The sequence below is a fragment of the Scyliorhinus torazame genome, chromosome 10 (assembly GCF_047496885.1).
Source record: "Scyliorhinus torazame isolate Kashiwa2021f chromosome 10, sScyTor2.1, whole genome shotgun sequence".
NCBI classification, from domain to species: Eukaryota; Metazoa; Chordata; class Chondrichthyes; order Carcharhiniformes; family Scyliorhinidae; genus Scyliorhinus; species Scyliorhinus torazame.
The window spans coordinates 41,050,274-41,071,026 of NC_092716.1; the positions used below are offsets into that span (position 1 = coordinate 41,050,274).

At 49.0% G+C, this 20,753-nt stretch overlaps 1 protein-coding gene across 1 annotated transcript in view; it reads left to right on the plus strand.

Annotated features, from left to right (window-relative positions):
• Positions 1-20,753, plus strand: part of LOC140430215 (polycystin-1-like protein 2) — a 157,051-nt gene that overhangs the window by 69,753 nt on the left and 66,545 nt on the right. Inside the window, exons 17-21 of the mRNA XM_072517652.1 lie at positions 5,571-5,672; positions 8,745-8,923; positions 9,103-9,249; positions 11,268-11,473; positions 18,693-18,889. Of these exons, the coding sequence (XP_072373753.1) occupies positions 5,571-5,672; positions 8,745-8,923; positions 9,103-9,249; positions 11,268-11,473; positions 18,693-18,889 (831 nt within the window). The remainder of the gene's footprint in view (positions 1-5,570; positions 5,673-8,744; positions 8,924-9,102; positions 9,250-11,267; positions 11,474-18,692; positions 18,890-20,753) is intronic.

Genomic DNA, 20,753 nt, shown 5'->3' on the forward strand with positions numbered 1-20,753 from the left:
ACCATTGCATAAGTACCAGGCTTTGTCTTTGTATTTGCATCTATGATCACAGTGCACAATCCGTGCGCCGGACCGGCTGAACTTATGAACCTGTCACCCCCGCCAGACTTCATTTTTTTTAACAGGGGGTGAATGTAGTGAATGTATTATACTAATAATCCACCATTGTATCAGTACCATGCTTTGCCTTTGTATTTGCATCTATGCTATGTTGTTGCCCTTGTGGGCTCCACCTAGTGTTGTATCAGTCGCAGGCAGTTGATTAAAGCCACGGTTTACTTTTACTCTTGTCTCGAGTGAATTGATGGTCGCATCAATTTAATCAACTTAAACGCAACTATGGAATCGGCCCTCAAACCTGAACGACTGGAACTCAGTCCGCAGGTCGTGGAGGCGAAAGAAACTTTCTCGCACTGGCTTCGATGCTTCAAGGCTTACCTTGCAGCCGCCTCCATGCTTTCCGTCAGTGACGAACAGAAGATGAGCCTCCTCCACGCACGGGTGAGCCATCGAATCTCTGTTCAGCTCGACGAGGCCTCCTCCTATATAGATGCCCTCGCGTAGCTTGAACGCCTCTATGTACGGCCCGTGAACGAGGTCTACGCGCGACACCTCCTCACCACTCGCCGCCAGCGTCCCGGGGAGTCGCTAGATGACTACCTACGCGACCTCAAAGCCCTTGCACGCAACTGCAAATACCAGGCCATTACGGCCACTCAGCATATGGAACTCGCCATCCGAGACGTCTACGTGGAGGGAGTCCGGTCTAACTACGTGAGACAGCGCCTACTCGAAAAGGGGGCCCTGGACCTGGATGAGATGGTAAAGTTAGCCTCCCCTCTGGAAGTAGCGTTCCAGAGCCTTACCGCGTTCCTGGCTGACCATGCGACCCCCTCATGGAAACCCGACCACAGACTACCCCAGGCCTGTGCCGCGCGGCCGCCCGCCCATCATGGGGGGTTACCCTGCTATTTCTGCGGCCAGTCCCAACACTCCCGGCAGCACTGCCCAGCCCGTAACGTGAACTGCAGCAGCTGCGGGAGAAAAGAACATTTTGCCAAAGTCTGCCTGGCCAGGTCCAAGAACTCTAACTCACAGGCCCGATCCTCACACTCACAGGCCCGCAGACCCCGCAGCGTGGCAGCGTGTCTGCCGACTCCTCCCCCTCATCAGCCTCGTGTTACCCGTGGGAGCAGCCATCTTCCAGCCCTCACTGCACGTGTGATCCACGGGGGCCGCCATCTTGGACGCCATCTTCCTCGCCGCCCGCCACGCTCGACCAACGGGGGCCGCCACCTTGGCCGCCATCTGCTACGCCGCTCGACGCGTACGATCAACATGGGCAGCCATCGCGGAGCCGCCCCAGCACCTCCGACCACGCCGGCTACCCGCAACTCAGCGCGGTCACCCTGAACCAGTCGCGACCCAAGCACCTCAGGAGCTCCATGATGACCGTCTGGGTTAACGGGCATGAGACGCCTTGCCTCTTCGACTCCGGGAGCACAGAGAGCTTCATTCACCCGGACACGGTAAGACGCTGCTTGCTCCAAATTTTCCCAGCGCACCAAACCGTCTCCCTCGCCTCTGGGTCGCACTCGGTGCAAATCCAAGGGTGCACTACTGCAACCCTAGCAATACAGGGCGCCGAGTACGCCAACTTTAAATTATATGTGCTCCCAGACCTCTGAGCTCCTCTCCTATTGGGACTAGACGTCCAATGCAACCTCAGGAGCCAAACCCTGAAGTTCGGGGGGCCCTTACCCCCACTCACCATATGCAGCCTCGCGACCCTAAAAGTCGACCCTCCCTCGCTCTTCGCAAACCTCACCGCCGACTGCAAACCAGTCGCCACCAGAAGCAGGCGGTATAGCATACAGGACAGGACTTTTATCAGGTCCGAGGTCCAGCGTCTGTTGCGGGAGGGAGTCATCGAGGCCAGCAATAGCCCCTGGAGAGCTCAGGTGGTGGTCGTCAAGACCGGGGAAAAGTTCTGGTTGGTTGTTGATTACAGCCAAACCATAAACCAGTACACGCAACTCGATGCGTACCTCCTTCCCCGGATTGCAGACATGGTGAACCAGATCGCACACTACCGGGTGTTCTCCACGGTGAATTTGAAGTCTGCATACCACCAGCTCCCAATCCGCCCGGAGGGCCGCCACTACACGGCTTTTGAGGCAGACGGCCGCTTTTTCCACTTCCTCCGGGTCCCCTTTGGCGTCACGAACGGGGTTTCGGTGTTCCAAAGAACAATGGAGCGAATGGTGGACCGGTACGGGCTGCGGGCCACATTTCTGTACTTGGACAATGTCACCATCTGCGGCCATGATCAGCAGGACCACAACGCCAACCTCCACCGATTTCTCCAAATCACCCAAACCCTCAATCTCACATACAACAAGGAGAAATGCGTTTTCCGCACGACCAGGCTAGCCGTCCTCGGCTACGTCATGGAGAATGGGGTCCTAGGTCCCGACCCTGACCGTATGCGCCCCCTCCTGCAACTCCCCCTCCCCCACTGCCCCAAGGCCCTGAAGATGTGCCTCGGGTTCTTTTCATATTATGCCCAGTGGGTCCCCAACTACGCGGACAAAGCCCGCCCACTAATCAAGGCCACCATCTTTCCACGGGCAACTGAGGCCCGCCAGGCCTTCAGCTGCATCAAGGCAGACATCGCCAAAGCCGCGATGTGCACGGTGGACGAGTCCGTCCCCTTCCAGGTGGAGAGCGACGCATCAGAGGTTGCTCTCGCCGCGACCCTCAATCAAGCAGGCAGACCGGTGGCGTCTTTTTCGCACACCTTCACCACCTCTGAAATTCGGCACTCCTCAGTCGAAAAAGAAGCCCAAGCCATCGTGGAAACCGTACGGCACTGGAGGCACTACCTCGCTGGTAGGAGGTTTACCCTCGTCACCGACCAACGACCGGTTGCCTTCATGTTCGACAATGCGCAGCGGGGCGAATTCAAGAACGATAAGATCTTGAGGTGGAGGATCGAACTCTCCAACTATAACTACGATATAGTATATTGTCCTGGGAAGCTCAACGAGCCCCCAGATGCTCTGTCCCGTGGCACATGCGCCTGCGCGCAAGATGACCGACTACGGGCTATCCACGATGACCTCTGCGACCGGGGGTCACCCGGCTTATTCACTACATCAAGGTCCACAACCTACCCTACTCCAACGAGGAGGTCAGAGCCATGACCAGGGACTGCCAGATCTGTGCGGAGTGAAAACCGCACTTCTATCGAACAGATAAGGCCCACCTGGTAAAGGCATCCCGGCCCTTTGAACGCCTCAGTATCGATTTCAAAGGGCCCCTCCCCTCCAATAACCGCAATATGTATTTTCTCAATATTATTGATGAGCTCTCCCGCTTCCCCTTTGCAATTCCTTGTCCCGACATGACCACGTCCACCGTCATTAAAGCCCTACAGAGTGTCTTCACCCTGTTTGGTTTCCCCAATTATGTCCACAGTGACCAGGGCTCGTTGTTCATGAGCGACGAACCGCGTCAGTACCTGCTCAGTAAGGGCATCGCCTCGAGCAGGACTACCAGTTATAACCCCAGGGGAAACGGGCAGGTGGAGAGGGAGAACGCGACGGTCTGGAAGACCGTCCTACTGACCCTGCGGTTCAGGAATCTCCCAGTTTCTGACTGGCAGGAGGTCCTCCCCGATGCGCTCCACTCTATTAGGTCCCTACTTTGCACGGCCACAAACGAGACCCCTCATGACCGCCTATTTGTTTTCCACAGGAAATCCACCTCAGGGGCTTTGCTTCCGTCCTGGCTGAAGACACCGGGGCCCGTCCTGCTCAGAAAACACGTCAGGAGACATAAGGCCGATCCTCTGGTAGAGAGGGTCCAGCTCCTACACTCCAACCCCCAGTTCGCTTATATCGAACACCCCGATGGCCAACAAGATATGGTCTCCCTCCGGGACCTGGTGCCCGCCAGTTCCACCCCAACCAGCACTACCACCACCACCGCCCCTCCACTATATCCCGCCCAACCTATCATGATCAGCACCCCCGCTCCTTTATGGCTCCCGCCCGTCATCCCCCCTTCACCGGTCCACAGGAATGAAGCTCCAGAAGAGACGCTCCCGGAGTCCATGTCTGTACCCGCACCAGCGCCCTCACTACCGATGCCAATACGGATGAGCTCGACACCCGGGCCAGCACCGACGCCAGAGCTTCGATGATCACAGTGCACAATCCGTGCGCCGGACCGGCTGAACCTATGAACCTGTCACCCTCGCCAGACTTCATTTTTTTAACAGGGGGTGAATGTGGTGAATGTATTATACTAATAATCCACCATTGTATCAGTACCATGCTTTGCCTTTGTATTTGCATCTATGCTATGTTGTTGCCCTTGTGGGCTCCACCTATGGGCCATTGTATGGCATCATCCATTGGGGAACATGTTGGTACATGTATGGGCTCCGCCCATGGCTCCTCCCCTTGAAGGGGGGTATAAAGAGCAGTCGACCTGTAGGCAGCGCACAGTGCTGTATCAGTTGCAGGCAGGCACTGTTCTAAGTTGATTAAAGCCATAGTTTATTTTTACTCTTGTCTCGAGTGAATTGATGGTCGCATCATTTACACAATGACAACCTTCCAGTGTATTGCTTGACAACCTGGCTCCGGGCTAAAAGGAAAGATTATATTGTTTTCCTGACACTTATTTTGCACCAGAGTGAAAAATCAGCCTACAAGATTTTCAAACCATCAATCTTAGTGAATGTTTTCTTGAATTGCAGTCTCATTTTGTGAATATAGTATGGGGATCATTCTTATAGAATGGCTACAGCACAGAAGGAGGCCATTTGGTCCATTGAGTCTATGCTGGCTCACTGGAACAGAACGCAGCTGGTCCCACTGCCCCACCCCAATCCTGTAGCCCTGCAAATGTTTATCGTTAGATAATTATCCAATTTACCTTTGAAAATCACAATTGAATTGTCTCAAGTTGTGTACTCCAGATGCTAAATGCATGCTGCAAAAGAAAGATTTGTCCTCATGTTACCTTTTGTTCTCTCATGATTTTACATGGCCATTCCAACTAATCCGGCACATCTTTGGACTGTGGGAGGAAACCGAAGCACCCGGAGGAAACCCACGCCCACACGGGGAGAACGTGCAAACTCCACACAGTCACCCAGAGTCAGAATTGAACCTGGGTCTCTGGTGCTGGAAGGCAGCAGTGCTAACCACTGTGCCACCTTGTCGCCACTAAAGATTACACTTTGGTGTCAGCTTCTAAACGTTTCTCCATTTTCTCATTTTCCTCATCCATTAAGTGATGTTATTCACTGACGTGGAATTTTCTCTGTGAGCCCGATAAGATCAAGGGATCTTGCCATGTGGGGGACCCTGGGTCACTGGTAAACTTGATGTTCAACTTCAACAATAGATGATCTGGAGCACCATGATGTCATGAACCATTGCACAATTTTAAAAATAATTAATGATTAAAGTATAACATTGTTTTGTATGAAATCCGTAACATTGCAGTTTAGAAGTTATTGAATTGATTTTGCTTAAAATCTGTCTTGCATATAGGTGAAAAAAACAGTTCTTGCAGATAATGATCCATTTGCCAAATACCATTACTTGGTAAAAGTTTTCACTGGCCATCGAAGAGGAGCAGGCACCACATCTAAGGTCTGGGAAATGAAAGATACAAATGCTGCAGAAATTAAATTAAACTGAAATGTTAATAAAGTAATTGGGAGCTTCAAAATTACCTTCTGAAATTATGGAAAGAGTAAAGCAATTAAGAATTGAATGTCATAATTGGAGAGAGATGTAAATTGCATGAGTTGCAATGATTAGTATAATCAGCTAAAGTTTTAGATTATTTTCTTGTGCCTTGAATGTGAGCGGTGCTGTTAAGTGCACACTAATTGCTTATCCCTAGTTGGCCTGCGAAGGTGGGGGTTATCTTTGATACCCCTGATCGGGTAGGGGATTTGGACCCAGGGACAATGAAGGAGCTGTTATTTCTGCTTCCCAGAACTCCATAATAATTCACACCTTCGACACACATTCTGGGAATTACATCATGTATAATTTCTCGCATTACTTGTGTCATTTGGTACACAGACCCGAGTATGGCAGTGGGTAATGTGGCATTATAGACACGCACACACGTGAAAACAATTTAGATCCAAAAATCACAAATAATTTTTTTTGGAATGACATATGTCCAGATCAGGATGGATTGACACTAGGGAGGAGACTATCAAACTATCAAGATTATTGCATTCCCATCATTCATTGCTCCTGCCTCCCCTTCATGGTGACAGAGATTACAAGGCCTGGGTATATTGTGGGGGAGGTGGGGGGCACTGATTGCGTGGACTGCTTGCCCTGGATCGTGTCATCATGGCTGCATCTATCCAAATGATTGGGAAATATTTCATCACACGGCTGCCTTGAGCAGTCTGGCTTCTCTTTCCCCTCACCCCAGACCTGACTTGCTGAGGCTGGAAGAAGATCCAGGATCCCTTTCCAAATATTAAAATGAACCTTAAACTGAATTATCTGCCAGTATTAGTACAATAAATGGAGTGTATAGCCTGCACCACCACTGTTAGATCTAAAAGGTCCAGCTACTGCTGTTATGGAAAACTGGTAGAACTTTTGAAGAAGTTAAAGAGCCATGGGCAACACGGTGGTGAGCACTACTGCCTCAGAGCACCGGGGACCGGGTTTAATTCTGGCTTTGGGTGACTGTGTGGCGTTTGCACATTCTCCCCATGTCTGCAAGGGTTTCCTCCGGGTGCTCTGGTTTCCTCCCACAGTCCAAAGAGGTGCAGGTTAGGTGGATTGGCCATGATCAATTGTCCCTTACTGTCCAAAGATGTGTAGGTTAGGTGGAGTTACAGGGAGAGGTAGTGGGCCTGTGTAGGGTGCAGACTCGATGGGCCGAATGGCCTCTTTTTGCACTGTAAGGAATTTATGCATTACTTTCATTAAGTTGTGCGCTGATTTGGTGCGTCTGTCTAATGTGTTTGTCTAACATGTTTGCTCCTTGTATATTAATAATAATAATCTTTATTGTCACAAGTAGACTTACATTAACATTGCAATGAAATTACTGTGAAAGCCCCTAGTGTTTCAACCGTAGGAGTTGCACCAAACAGGAAAAGGGGGGAATGTGAATAAAATGGGTGGTCAAAGCAATTGTTTTTTATGGAGGGTTTTAAAGGTAATGAAGAATGTGAAGAAGTGGATGGATTTTTGCAGGCTGTGAAATGATAATAAAGTGGGTGTGATTCTCGGAAATGGAGACAGAGTGTTCGCGCCGTCGTGAACGCCGTCGAGGTTCACGACGGCGCGAAACGGCCCCTATCCCGACCGATTCAGGGCCCGAAAATGGGCTAGGAGCGGCGCCACGTCATTTACGCGCACCAGGCCTTGGCGCCATGTAAAGGCGGCGCCGCATACACGACGCGGCCGGCGCCGCATAACTGGCGTCACTCGCACATGCGCGGTTGCCGTCCTCCCTGAGTCTTCCCCCAAGAAGTGTCCGACGGATCTTGCGGGGCTGCAAAAGAAAGGAGGTCCTCGTTCAGAGAGGTCGGCCCGACGATCGGTGGGCACCGATCGCGGGCCAGACCCCATTTGAGGCCCCCCGGTGCAGGATCCCCCCTCCCCCCTCCACCGCAGGCCGCCCCCCCAGCGATCCCGCGCTGTTCCCATCGGCAGCGACCAGGTGTGGACAGCGCCGGGGGGAACCCGCCGTTTTGGGCAGGCCGCTGGCCCATCCGGCACTGAGAATCGCGGGGGTACCGGTGAATCGCCATTTTGGCTGTCTTGGGCGATTCACTGGACCGTGCCACGTAAAACGCGATTGTGCCGATCTGGCCGCTTCCGTGAATCGCGGGAGGGTGTCGGACCGGCGTCGCGGGAAAATTTGGCAACCCAGGCCATTCTCCAAACCGGCGCGGGAGCGGGGCGCGATTCTCTGAAATGGAGACAGAGTGTTTGCGCCGTCGTGAATGCCGTCGAGGTTCATGACGGCACGAAACGGCCCCTATCCAGCCCGATTCAGGGCTCGAAAATGGGCTAGGAGCGGCGCCGCGTAATTTACGCGCACCAGGCCTTGGCGTCACGTAAAGGCGGCACTGCATATATGACGTGGCCGGCGCCACATAACTGGCGTCACCCGTGCAGGAGCGGAGAATTGCGCCCATGGTGTTTGGTTTAAAGAAATCTCTCTCTTAGTGGTTACATATGAACTTTGTGAAAACAAAATCGACAGATGAATGGATTGTATAACAAATTATCAAGACAGAGGCAGGGAAGGATGGAAAAGGGATAGCCTGAATTTGCCGATGGGCCAGGTGGCTGGTATCAGCAGGAAATGCGTGCCACCGGCACACACGGGGTAGCCGAGAGAATTTGTTCTTGCCTGAATTCAATGAGAATAATGCAAAGTGGTTGAAGGTAACAATTAAACATAATTAGAGAATGAATGAGTGTGGTGGCATTCATAGGTGTGTCAATGAGTCATATCCAAACATTCTTATGTATTTATGACAGCATTCCTGGATGATTTCCGGATCCTATCTTGTCACAAGGTCCAGAAAATTTCTCTCATTTCTATCTTAAGTGGTACTCCGCTTATTTTCCCACTCACAATAATATATAAAGTTCAAGCCCATCACTGTTGCTGAGCTGAAAGATGGGAACTGAATTGTTGTTGTAATATCTTTATCATTTACATAGGTGGTAATGACTCTCAATGGTTCAGCAGGCCAGAGTGATTCCCATCATCTGATTGACCCAAAGAAGCGATTATTTCAGCAAGGTTCAGTCGATGAGTTTGTCCTTGCTACTGCTTTCCCACTGGGCAATCTCAACAGCATTAGAGTGTGGCACAATAATTCAGGATCCAGCCCATCCTGGTAAATGGCATTTATTGATTCTTTGGTGTTTTCACTATCCCATATTCTTTTACAAGGTACATGTTTTGGTGATTTGTTGACCATTTGAAATCTGATGAAGTTTAACTTGCAACTTATAAAATGTCTGCAGCAAGGGATTCATTTAAACAAAAATCTGCTGAACATCTCTTTAACTGCAGGTACATCAATCACGTAATTATACAAGATCTGGAAACAGCGGAACAACTGTACTTTTTCTGCAATTGCTGGTTAGCTGTTGATATTGGAGAGTTTGTCCTCGACAAAACCTTCCCTCTTGCTTCTGAGGCAGAAATGAAAGATTTTAGGTAAAATCCTGATTCTCCATATGGATAATTTTGCTCGTGGATTATTTCACTGTTTCTATTCTGGGCTTTCTGGGCAAAGTGTATCAGTTTGAGGTACCATCTCAATAATGAATGAGTGCAGATCAGAAATTCACCTCACACTTTCTAAACTCTGTTGTGATCAAACCTAACTTGACTTCAATGTCAGTAGATTTAGATGTTTTTTTAAATTAATGCTGTTGACGGAATCCTAATTTGACATTTTAAACAATGTAAATTTTAAACTTTAATTATCTGAAATTCAGATACCTATCTCTCAATGACTCGCGAACACATTAACCATGTCCTTGCCGGCCTGCATTGGCTACCAGACCTCTCCTGCTTTTAGTTTGAAAATCTAATTTTTGTGTTTAAATCCCTTTATGGCTTTTCGTCTCTTTACCTCTGTAACTAACCCCCAGCCTTGCAACCAAGCCTGGAGATTTTCGTTCTTCTGAATCTGGCCTCCTCTGAATCGCCACCTCCTGTTGCCTCAGCACTGACTGCATTGCCTCTCAGTCTCATGTTCCAGAATGTTCTCTGTGGATCCCTCAGCCTCCCATCTCACTTTCTGATTTTCCTTAAAATCTACCCATTTTACCAAGCTTGTGGCCGCCTTTCCTAAAGTCTCTTTAGTTTTTTTATATAAATCTAGAGTGCCCAATTATTTTTTTTCCCAATTACTGGGCAATTTAGGGTGACCAATCCACTTAACCTGCACATCTTTGGGTTATGGGGGCGAAACCCACGCAGACACGGGGAGAATGTGCAAACTCCACACGGACAGTGACCCAGGGCCAGGATTTGAACCAGAGTCCTCAGCGCCGCAGTCCCAGTGCTATCCACTGCGCCACATGCCGCCCAATCTCTTTCTTTTTCCTTCATCATCAATGTTTTGTCTTTGACTGCGCCTCTGTGAAATGCCCTGGGGTATTGTTCTGCATTCGAGGCGTCACATACATCAAGAACGGTCGTTGTCATCAACACAAACAGGTTTTTATTGCAGCAATGAGTCAGCAGGAAGAGTCTATGGCGTTAACTTGCTTTGTGGGCTTGGCTAAGTTAAAACAGCACCAAACTTCACCGGAGATAGAATTGTAGTTTGTGCTATTCACTAAATGACCCTGTGATATCCATGCAGATTTTTAGCCTCCTTTCTGTGTTTGCAAATCCTCAAGTGCCATCAACCCTACTTATAAATCTGCCCTTTATCATCAGTCCAAAATCACCAGAAGTCGTTTTACAAAGTATTTCATTTACAACATCATATAGCCCAGAGTGTACTTGGATGGGGATGGACTTGCTGACAACGTCCTTGAAATTTGAAATAGCACGGGAAAGAAAAATGAACGATCGTTTGCTAATATAAAAATGCTTTGGTGGAAATGCAGGTCTCAATATTCGTAAAGAGAAAAGATGCTGAGTGGAAAAACATGCCTGAAAAGCTTGTAATGTTTTGGATTTTAATGGCATCAAGAGGTATGGGGAGAGGGCAGGAGTTTGGCATTGAAATAAAGGATCAGTCAAGATCATATTGAATGGCGGAGAAGGCTCGAAGGGCCGAATGGCCTACTCCTGCTCCTTTTTTCCCATGTTTCTACCTATTTGAAATGTTAACTCGTCTCTTTTCAGATGCTGATGGGTCTGTAATTTATTTTCAACATTCTACAATCTTGTTGGAATTTGTGCTATTTGATTTTACAGGATATCGGGGAATTAAGGGATTAAATAAATACTCTATCCCACAGCAAGGGTCATGGTGGCAACCTTATAAAGCACTCCACAGGCGAGTGCCAGTCAAGATTTAAATATTCACTTCATGATCTTATTTTTACATTCGACCTAGGGGGACATCAACATCATAATTCTGACTCGTATGATATCATGGTTCAAATGTCTGAGTCTATATTAACATGAATAAAAATGCTTTTTAAAATTGTGTGCAGGATGGGATAGTTTCGAACTCATCAATTAGTCCTTTTCTATTTGACGTGTTCCAGAAACCTGTTCTTTATGAAGACGGCTGAAAGCTTCACGGATCAACATATCTGGTTCTCAGTGTTTGCTCGCCCTCCAAGAAGCTCCTTCACCAGAGTGCAGCGAGTGTCCTGCTGCTTCTCTCTCCTGCTCTGTACAATGCTGACCAACATCATGTTCTGGGGCACAGCTAGCAATGAGACCGAAGAGAAGGTGGAACTGGGTAAATGTTAATATGCTGCACTAAATTATTAAGCGGGGGGAAAAATAAAATAAAAGCTGTGAATGCTGGAAATAGGAAATCAAACCGGAAAATGCCGGAAACACATGGGCTCTGACAAGGGGGTTCCACCCGAAATGTTTGGCTTATTTTACTAACCCGAGCATATATCTACAGCATATCGGGGAGTTTAATTTCCAGATTTCTCCAGAAAGTGATGCTGTTCCGTGGATTATAGTTCATCCCTTTCAGCACCCCACCAGTAGCTCTCCTATGTGTCTGTTATTCATGTGTGGACAACAGACAATAAAGACTGGCAGCCTATTTGGCTGGGTCTATATCTGTTGGAGTTTGGAAGGATATGAAGTGAGCGGTGTAAGATGCTGAGGGGATTTGGTAGGGTGAATGCTGAAAGGATGCTTCCCCTTATCTGAGAAATTAGAACTAGGGGACTCGGTTTAAAAATAAAGGGTCTCCTATTTGTGATGGAAATGAGGAGAATTTATTTTGCAGAGAGTGGTGTGAGTCTTTGGAACTCTCTTCCCCAGAGAGCAGTGAAGGCAGAGTTTAATGGACTTTTGACTACCGAAAGAGTCAAATAGGTTATCGGGAGAAGGGGGGGGGGGGGGGGGGTGCAGGAATGTGGAGTTGAGGCCACAATCAGATCAGCCATCATCTTATTAAATGGCAGAGAAGCATCAAGGGGTTGAGAGCCTCCTCCCGCCCCTAATTTGTATGTGTGTATGTGAAGATGAACCGGTTTATTCCTATTATCCAGGTATGTTCTAACCCCACGAGACCCACGGAGATGATTAATCTCCCCATGAGCCTAGTGGAGTACGAGCTTCCCCGCAGAGGGGCAGAGACCCATCAGTGAGCCAATTAGCTCAGGCCTTAAGAGTCATCCCGGCTGAGATTGGGACTGTTACTCGTATATACTTTACTTTTGGTAATAAATCATTTGTTTGACTCTCCTTTCTGGACTTGTCTGTGACTGCTAAATTGGCGAGGAGGATAAAGCGGAACTACAGTTGGCGTTGCTAACCATTTAGAGCACAGCCACCTCCCTTCATGAAGGAATAAGATTTGCATCATTTTGAAACTGCCGCTCTTTGACAGACTCAATGTATTTGATGCAGGTGTAGAGGACTGGGCTCAGTATGTGGAGCGTATGCACTATTTTTTAAGGCGAGCGCTATCCTTGGGGATGATCGGCAGATGGTAATTCTTCTAACTGCCTGTGGGGCCTCTACGTTCAGTGTCATAAAGAGCCTGACATCCCCCATAGCCGCAGACTCCAAGATTTTCAAAGAACTAGTGGCAGTTGTGGAAAACCACTTTGACCCCAAGCCATCAGTTACAGTAGGGAGGGATCAATTTAAATGGCCGAGCCACAGGGAAGTTCGTTACGGAGATTTTGGTACGATTGTGCAAATTGGCAGAGCTAAGCGACTATGGGACATCCCTACCCGAGACGCTGTGGGAACACCTTGTATGCGGAGTAAATAATATGGCGACCCAGCCGGACTTGCTGGCTCAGCCATTGGCGGACCTTAAAATGGCCGTTGAGATCTCCCTCTCAGGGGAGAATGTGGAGAAGAGAGTCCAGGAACTCCAGTGGATGGAAGTGAACAGTGTGGAATGCCTTCCATTCCAGCACACAGCGCTTCCTAGGACTGAGGCCCCTGGAACCCCACCCTGGCCTGAACACCGCTGCGACCAGGCCCGTTGGCCAAGGGCCACTACAACCAAGGGGGACACCTCCCCAGAATCCCAGAATCGATGGAGAATAATCCAAGGTGGTGCAGCATTTGTGGCCCGTGCAATCGCAGGGATAGGAAACCACAGGTCAGCCAGCAAACTCACCGCCCTACCCGAGGGAGACGCCAACCCAGAGCCCGTACCTACTACTTAGAACAACCTGATGATGAGGAATGTAACAACAACAATAACAATAAAGTAGGCTTCAATTAAGTTACTGTGAAACGCCCCTAGTCGCCACATTCCGTGCAGTTGAATTGCATCACCGTGCCACGTGTTGCCCCCATTAGGATTACCAACCAGGTAACTATTAAGATAGAGTTGGGCACGGGGACCGCAGTTTCGGCCAGCGTGAAGCTGCAGCTAACGTCGTTGGGATTATCGGCATATTACAACCCCTGCAAACCTCTGTTGGAGATTTGTGATGCCTCACCTTAGGAATCGAAGGTGTATTGTTCCACCACATGGCCGATGGAAGACAGAGGCTGATAGCATTCACGTCAAAGAGATTGGCCACTGCAGAGTATAATTATGCCCAGATAGAAAAAGGACTGGCCGTCATATTCGTGGTGAAGAAATTTCATCAGTAGGTGTATGGGTGTTGATTCACTATTGTGACGGACTACAAGCCATTGCTAGGGCTTTTTAAAAAAGAGAAAGTGATCTTGCCAACAGCGTCTGGCCGGACTCAGTGCTGGGCCCTGTGGCTAACCATGTACGAGTACACCTTCGAGCATCGCCCAGGCACACTAATAGCAGTTAAGCAGCCTCCCGCCCCCACCGAGTGCAGACAAAGTTGTTTCAACACTTTGGACGCCTTGCCGGCCACCGCTGCCCAGATACGCGACTGGACCCTAAAAGATTGGCAAAAGTATTGGCAAACGTATGCCACATCGTCTTACACGGGGGCCAGCAAGGGAAGCTGCCGGAAGAACTACGGGCCTTTGAAAGTCAAAATGCAGGAGCTCAGTGTGGAAGATGGCATCCGTTTGTGGGGGGACTTCCTGTCTTGGTCCCATGCCAGGGCAGTGACGCCATCCTCCAGGATCTGCACAACGGACACCCAGTGGTGTTGAAAATGAAGATGCTGGCCCACAGCTATGTATTGTGGCCAGGCCTGGATGGTACGATTGAGTGACTGGCCCAACAATACACCACATGCCAGTAAATGAGAGGAATGAAGAAGCAGACCAAGGGATCCATCATGATGCAAGATTGTTCGGCTGTCGGACCACGCTGCATGCCGCGACCGGCTTGGCCCCGGCAGAATTGTTAATGGGCCGGAGGCTCCGGACCCGCCTCAGTCTCATGCAGCCAAATATTGGTGGGAAAGTACGACATGGCCAAGACCTGCAGAGGCAAAGCCAAGGCAGGCAGACTGGACCAGGAGTTTCAAATCAGGGTACACAGTGTAGGTCTGATGGGTCCCAGATAAAGTGGTAAAGCAGACCGGACCAACTTCATGCAGGGTAAATACGCGGGAATGGACGGTGCGGGCGCACCTTGACCACCTCCGGAGCAGGGGGCCCAATGTTGGGTCGCGCCCCAGCGGAGGAACCGTCTTCTAGCAACAACAACTGCCAAAACGCAAGAGGCGACAGACTCCAACTCGGAAATTGAGACTCAGGCATCTGAGATTACCAATACAGACCTGGCGGTCATTGAGGAAACGGCAGTCCCCGACACGCTGACCTAGCCCCGCAACTGCGGGTGAGCAGGAGCAGCCGTCCTCCTGCTCCACCGTCTTCGGAGGGACTTACGGACTTTGTGGGGAGGTGGGTGGTGCAGGGATGTTATAAGTACTCACTCCCGCTGAGGAGCAAGGCATTTTCATGTGTACGAACAGAATCAAAGGAACAGCCAAACAATTCAGGAAAAAAACAACAGCCAGTTCCACCCCCCTGACACCAACCCTTCCCCATTTTAACCCCCTTAGCAGCCCTCGAACTGCCCCCCCCCCCCCCTGACCTTTCAAACCTCCTAAAGTAAATCAATAAACGGCTTCCACCTCCGGGTGAACCCACCAACGACCACTTCACGATGAACTTAACCCTCTCCAGCCTCAGGAATTCTGCCAGGTCACTCACTCACACTCCCGCTTTCGGAGGCTCCGAATCCCACCAACCCAAGCAAGATCCCTCTCCGGGCTAACGGGGAGGCAAAGGCCAAAACATCGGCCTCTCTCACCCCCTGGACTCCTGGGTCTTCTGACACCCCAAATATCGCCACCTCTGGACTCGGAACCACCTCCACTCCCAGCACCCCGGACATCACGTCCGAAAGCCCCTGCCAGAGCCCCCTCCGCATTGGACATGCCCAGGACATGTGGATGTGATGCGCAGGCCCCTCCACGCATCGCCCATACCTATCCTCTACCCCAGCAAAGAACCGGCTCATCATCACCCTCACCGTTATATGAACCCTAAGTACCACTTTAAATTGGATGAGGCTTGGCCTCGCACGTGGTGAGGATGCGTTCACCCTCCACAAGGCCTCCGCCCATGTCTCAGCTCCCACCTCTCCTTCCAGCTCCTCCTTCCATTTCCTCTTAATATCCCCACCAGGGCTCCCTCCAACTCCATCAACTCCTTATAAACATCCGCCACTCTCCTATTTTATCCTTCAACAACAACCACCCCATGTCCAGCCACGACGGTGCAAATCTGTGGTTATTACAGATTGGTGCCCTCCAGCCCCTGATGTTGCTGCCACTGCCCCCACACCCTTAGGGCCGACACCACCACCGGGCTCACGGAGTGTCTGGCTGGCGAGAACGGTAAAGCCCTTAAACTCATACCCCTACACTATGCCGCCTCCACCCATCTCCACGCCAACCCCTCCCTCACGGCCCATTTACTAGCCACAGCAATATTCGCCAGCCCATAATAATTCATCATATTCCCCCTCGCTCCTGCTCCAAGGAAACCCGCCTATCCCGCTGGGTCTTCCCCGCCCACACAAACCCAGAGATCAGTCCATTGACATTCCTAAAAATGACTTGGGACAAAGATTGGGAGGTTCTGAAATACAAACAAAAACCTCGGCAGCACCGTCATTTTCACTGTGCACCCACCCTGCCAGTGACAGCGGCAGCATATCCCACCTCTTAAAGTCCATCTTCATCTGCTCCACCAGCCGAGCCAGGTTCAGTTTATGCAACTGTGCCCAGTTCCGTGCCACTGGATACCCAAGTACCTAAAACCCTAAATGGCAGCTCCCCTACTCTCCTTTCCGGCCCTCTAGTCTCAATCAGGAAAACCTCGCTATTTCCCATATTCAATTTGTATCCCGAAAAGCGGCAATTCCCCAGGACCCCCTGATGGCTCCAATGCTGCCCACCGGGTCCGAGATGTATAATAGCAGGTCGTCCGCATACAACGAGACCCTTGTGTTTGCCCCTCCCCAGCTCAATCCCTCTCCAGTCCATCGACGCCCTCAGCACCATTGCCAGCGGCTCTATCGCCAAGGCAAAGAGCAACGGGGGGAGCCGGCACCCCTGCCTCATCCCGCGATGCAGCCCGAAGTACCTCAAACTCACTCGGTCCGTCCGCACACTCACAACCGACGCCTTGTATAACAGCTGGACCCAGTCTACAAACCGCTTCCCAAACACCTCCAACGGCCACTCCACCTGATCAAACGCCTTCTCCACATCCATCACCACCATTACCTCCACCCCCTGCCGCCTGAAGATATCGTAATTACGTTGAGCAGCCTTCTCACATTCGCCGACATCTGCCTTCCCTTTACAAAACCCATTTGACCTTCGACTATTACCCCGGGACACAGTCCTCAATTCGCGAAGCCAACACCTTCGCCAATAACTTGCCGTCCACGTTCAACAATGATATCGGGCTGTATGACCCACACTATTCCGGGTCCTTATCCTTCTTTAAAATCAGGGATATTGAAGCCTGCAACACGTAAGGGCAGTTCCCCCTCTCCCTCGCTTCATGAAAGATCCTCACCAGCAGTGGCCCCAGGTCCGCCCCAAACCTTTTATAAAACTGTACCTAGAACCCGGCCGGCCCTGGGAACTTCCCTGCCTGCATCGCCCCCATGCCATCCATCACCTCCCTCAACACAACTGGGGCCCCAGTCCCTGAACCAGCCCCTCCTCCATGCTATTTTGCCATCGGAATCCAGGCCCAGGTAAGGGAATTCTGTTTTTTGTCCCCTCTCTCTAGACAAGAAGATTCTTGTCTAAATGTAGCCCCCAAACCAATGCATGGCTGAAATATTCAATTGCTCCTCGAGTTACAGACTGAATCTGGAATCTTTTTTAATTCTGTTTTTCTTAGTGCTGACTGGATAGATTTTCATGTTTTTGATGTATTTAATATTTATTTGGTGGAATAATATTTATTTACACACTGGAATTATATAAAACTTTAATGAGTACCTGGAGTTGATTACAAAGTGGTCATGTCATCGAAGAGTTAACAATATTTCATAAAGATGAAAGCAAAGCCATAATAATCTAAACCAAAAACTGAGATTGTCCTCCATCTGACTCCTCGTTGTAGATATCATTCATAATGTTAATTTACTTTATTGTGTTGTGAGCAATTCAGTTAGGAAGTTTGTTTTGTGCCTCCTGAGCTGGTGCATTATTTTTTTCAAATCTAGATCTTTGGAAAACTTTTACTTCCAGTAATGCTGCAGACACGGAGCAACTTCCCACTTTAAAATTTAGACTGAAGTTTTCTTTGCGCTGAAACTAATTGATAATTTAACTAATTGCTTTGTGCAAATTGGCTGCTGTGTTTCCCCTCTAAAATTAAATGAACTGACTTCAAATAAATTCGCTGACATCCTGAGGGCACAGAATTCACCAATGTGTGTAAATGAATAGTTACTTCTTTAATCATCAAAGGAACACCCTCACTGCGCCAGTGGGTTATCTTTGCGAAGCTGACCATTGAGGAGGAAATTCGGAGAATCTGATTTTGCAGGGATGTACCACCATTTAAGAGTGTTAGGCATTACTACACTTGATCCAATCTATGCTCCTTTTGATCAAGGCACCCTGTTAATAGCATCAGAGTTCTGAGTGCCGGAATTAACCCGTGTGGAGGCAGTTCGCCCATTGGCTGGCGGCAGGATCTTCTAGTCTCACCGTTGTCAGTGGGGTTTCCAGTAGAATGAACGCCTCACATGAATCAGATTGTTTGTAAACGCAACTCACTGTTTGACCGTGCGCTGAGCATCCAACCCCATATACAGTCTATCATTGTAAATGGTGACATTGATAACTTTGAACTTGTTTGCTACTAAACACCTCGGTGTCCAGCCATTGCACACTTACTGAAATCGCAGAGTTTTATAAAAATGAAATTCTGTAAGGCAGTCTGTCACATTATACCATTGGTAAGGTACATATTTTATTCTTTCAGAGATTAAAAGAAAAGGGAGATCCACATTTGTCTCTATTGATCAGGTTCTACCAATTGTTTTGCCATTGCAGATAACCGCATTATCATTTGGCGGGAGTTAATCATCGGGATTGAAAGCGCCTTGATCATTTTCCCTGTGAATCTCGTAATTGTGCAGGTTTTCCGAAATGCCATTCCCAAACCAACTGACATGGCGACCATGCTAAATAAATCGGCAACTTCCTGTGGTTCCTCAATATGTCAACGAACGCCTGAGAGTTTAATGATGGTGAGAATGGTTCCGTTTTGCCCTGCATGACTATTTCCGCACATACAACGCAGCTGAAAATTGTTAACCTCACTTCGAAAAATGGCAAGTGCCTAACTCAAAACGAGGGCCAGCTCAGAAACAAACAGTCAGGCGGGAAAATAAAATGGGGGACAGGATGTGGATCGCACGTCCTGCCCTCTCATTTCAATTGCTGGCTAATTTCAGTGGTGTGGGCAAGGGGGTGGGGCAGGAAAACCACACAAAGCAATCGCGGTAGAGGTTCCAGGTAACATTCTAGAAATGGGCATTCAGAACATCTGCAGTTTTCATTGAGGCGACTACATTTGACAGCCTTCCTAATTCATACCTGCAGAGTAGATGCATGGACTGGTGACAGGAAGAGTGTATAAGGTGAGTAGAAATGGTGTTGCTTCCTTTACAGATTATCATGAAATGCTGTGATCTGAGGTGAATCTATGTTTACTAAAGTGAGTGATGACAATGCTGTTTGAAAAGTGTAAGTGAGCACTAAATGATGTGGTTGCTGGGTTGTTACTTCTGACAACTGAAAGACCGTCAAGTAAACAAACAACATTGTAAAATGAAAAGTCTTCAGATGCATTGGAATAGATTATCCCAGCCTTTAATCTGTCCTGGTAGCCACAGTATTAATATGGCTAGTCCAGTTCAGTTTCTGATCAATGGTACCCTCCAGGGTGTTGATTGTGGGGGATTCAGCGGTGGTAATTCCATTGAATGTCAAGGGGCGATGGTTAGATCCTCTCTTGTAGGAGATGGTCATTGTCTGGCGCGAATGTAAGGCAAGGAAAGTAGCATGCAGATAGGATGAAAACTGATGGTGTCCAATAATATCTGTTCTGTCCTTTAAAGAACAAGAAGATCACAGGTTTCTCCCTTGCCAATGAGCTGCATCTCTCCATGCCAACCTTCTTTCTTAGTCCATCTCTGCCGGATACTACCCCACTTAATTTAATCATCTGCCTCTATTCCCCCTCTGGTTTTGTTGGGATGGTGTTGGTTACAGAACATGTCTCTTAAAGAAGTCATGTGAGCAGCTAATACTTACAACTCTTTACAAATATACAGTAATGAGTAAAGACAAGGAGCTATCTCCATGTCTCAGCCCTAATATATCTCTGCTCAACACCAAACTGAACCTAGGTCTGGCTCATGTGCCTTCTTACATCACTGTGTGGGCAGTACTGTACTCAGCCCTACATTAACCTTATATGTGCCAGACCTTTACATTACAATATCTTGCTCCTCCTGCAATGTTCATCTACATGAACTGTTCACCATCCTTGCTGGTGCTTCGCTTCACCGAATGCCATGAAAGGGTGAAGGTTGGTGCACGCACTTGGGAGCGTTAACATGTATTTGGAACATACCTGTGTAAGGATGATAAAATAATGGGTTAAAGGAAACGAAAAATCAACTTTTGGCATTTTTCTTGATTCAAAGGTCTTTACTTTTGCCAATCAGGAGACTCATCAATGGAATTTGAGAAATCCATGCTCATTGATGAAGGTATCAAACGTTTGTTTAGCTGAAGCAAAACCTGGAAAACATCTGATCAAATCACGAGGACGGCCCTTGCTGGTGTTAGGGAGGAGGGGTGGGGTGGAGATGAGTGTCCTCTGTAGGGCCAATCAGGAGGGTTCCCCCAACAATTGAGCCCACAATGATGCACCCAGAGTGTACCTGACAGTCTCCCAACATGACGGAGGGCACACTTGACATTGGTATCGGCAGCAACAAGAAGGGGTTGTTAACTGGTCATTAATCGGCCTCTTCAGGGCTTCAATTGCACTCTGGGCAGGTAGGCTATCCACCACCTTCCCCACTGCTTGTGAAATGCCAT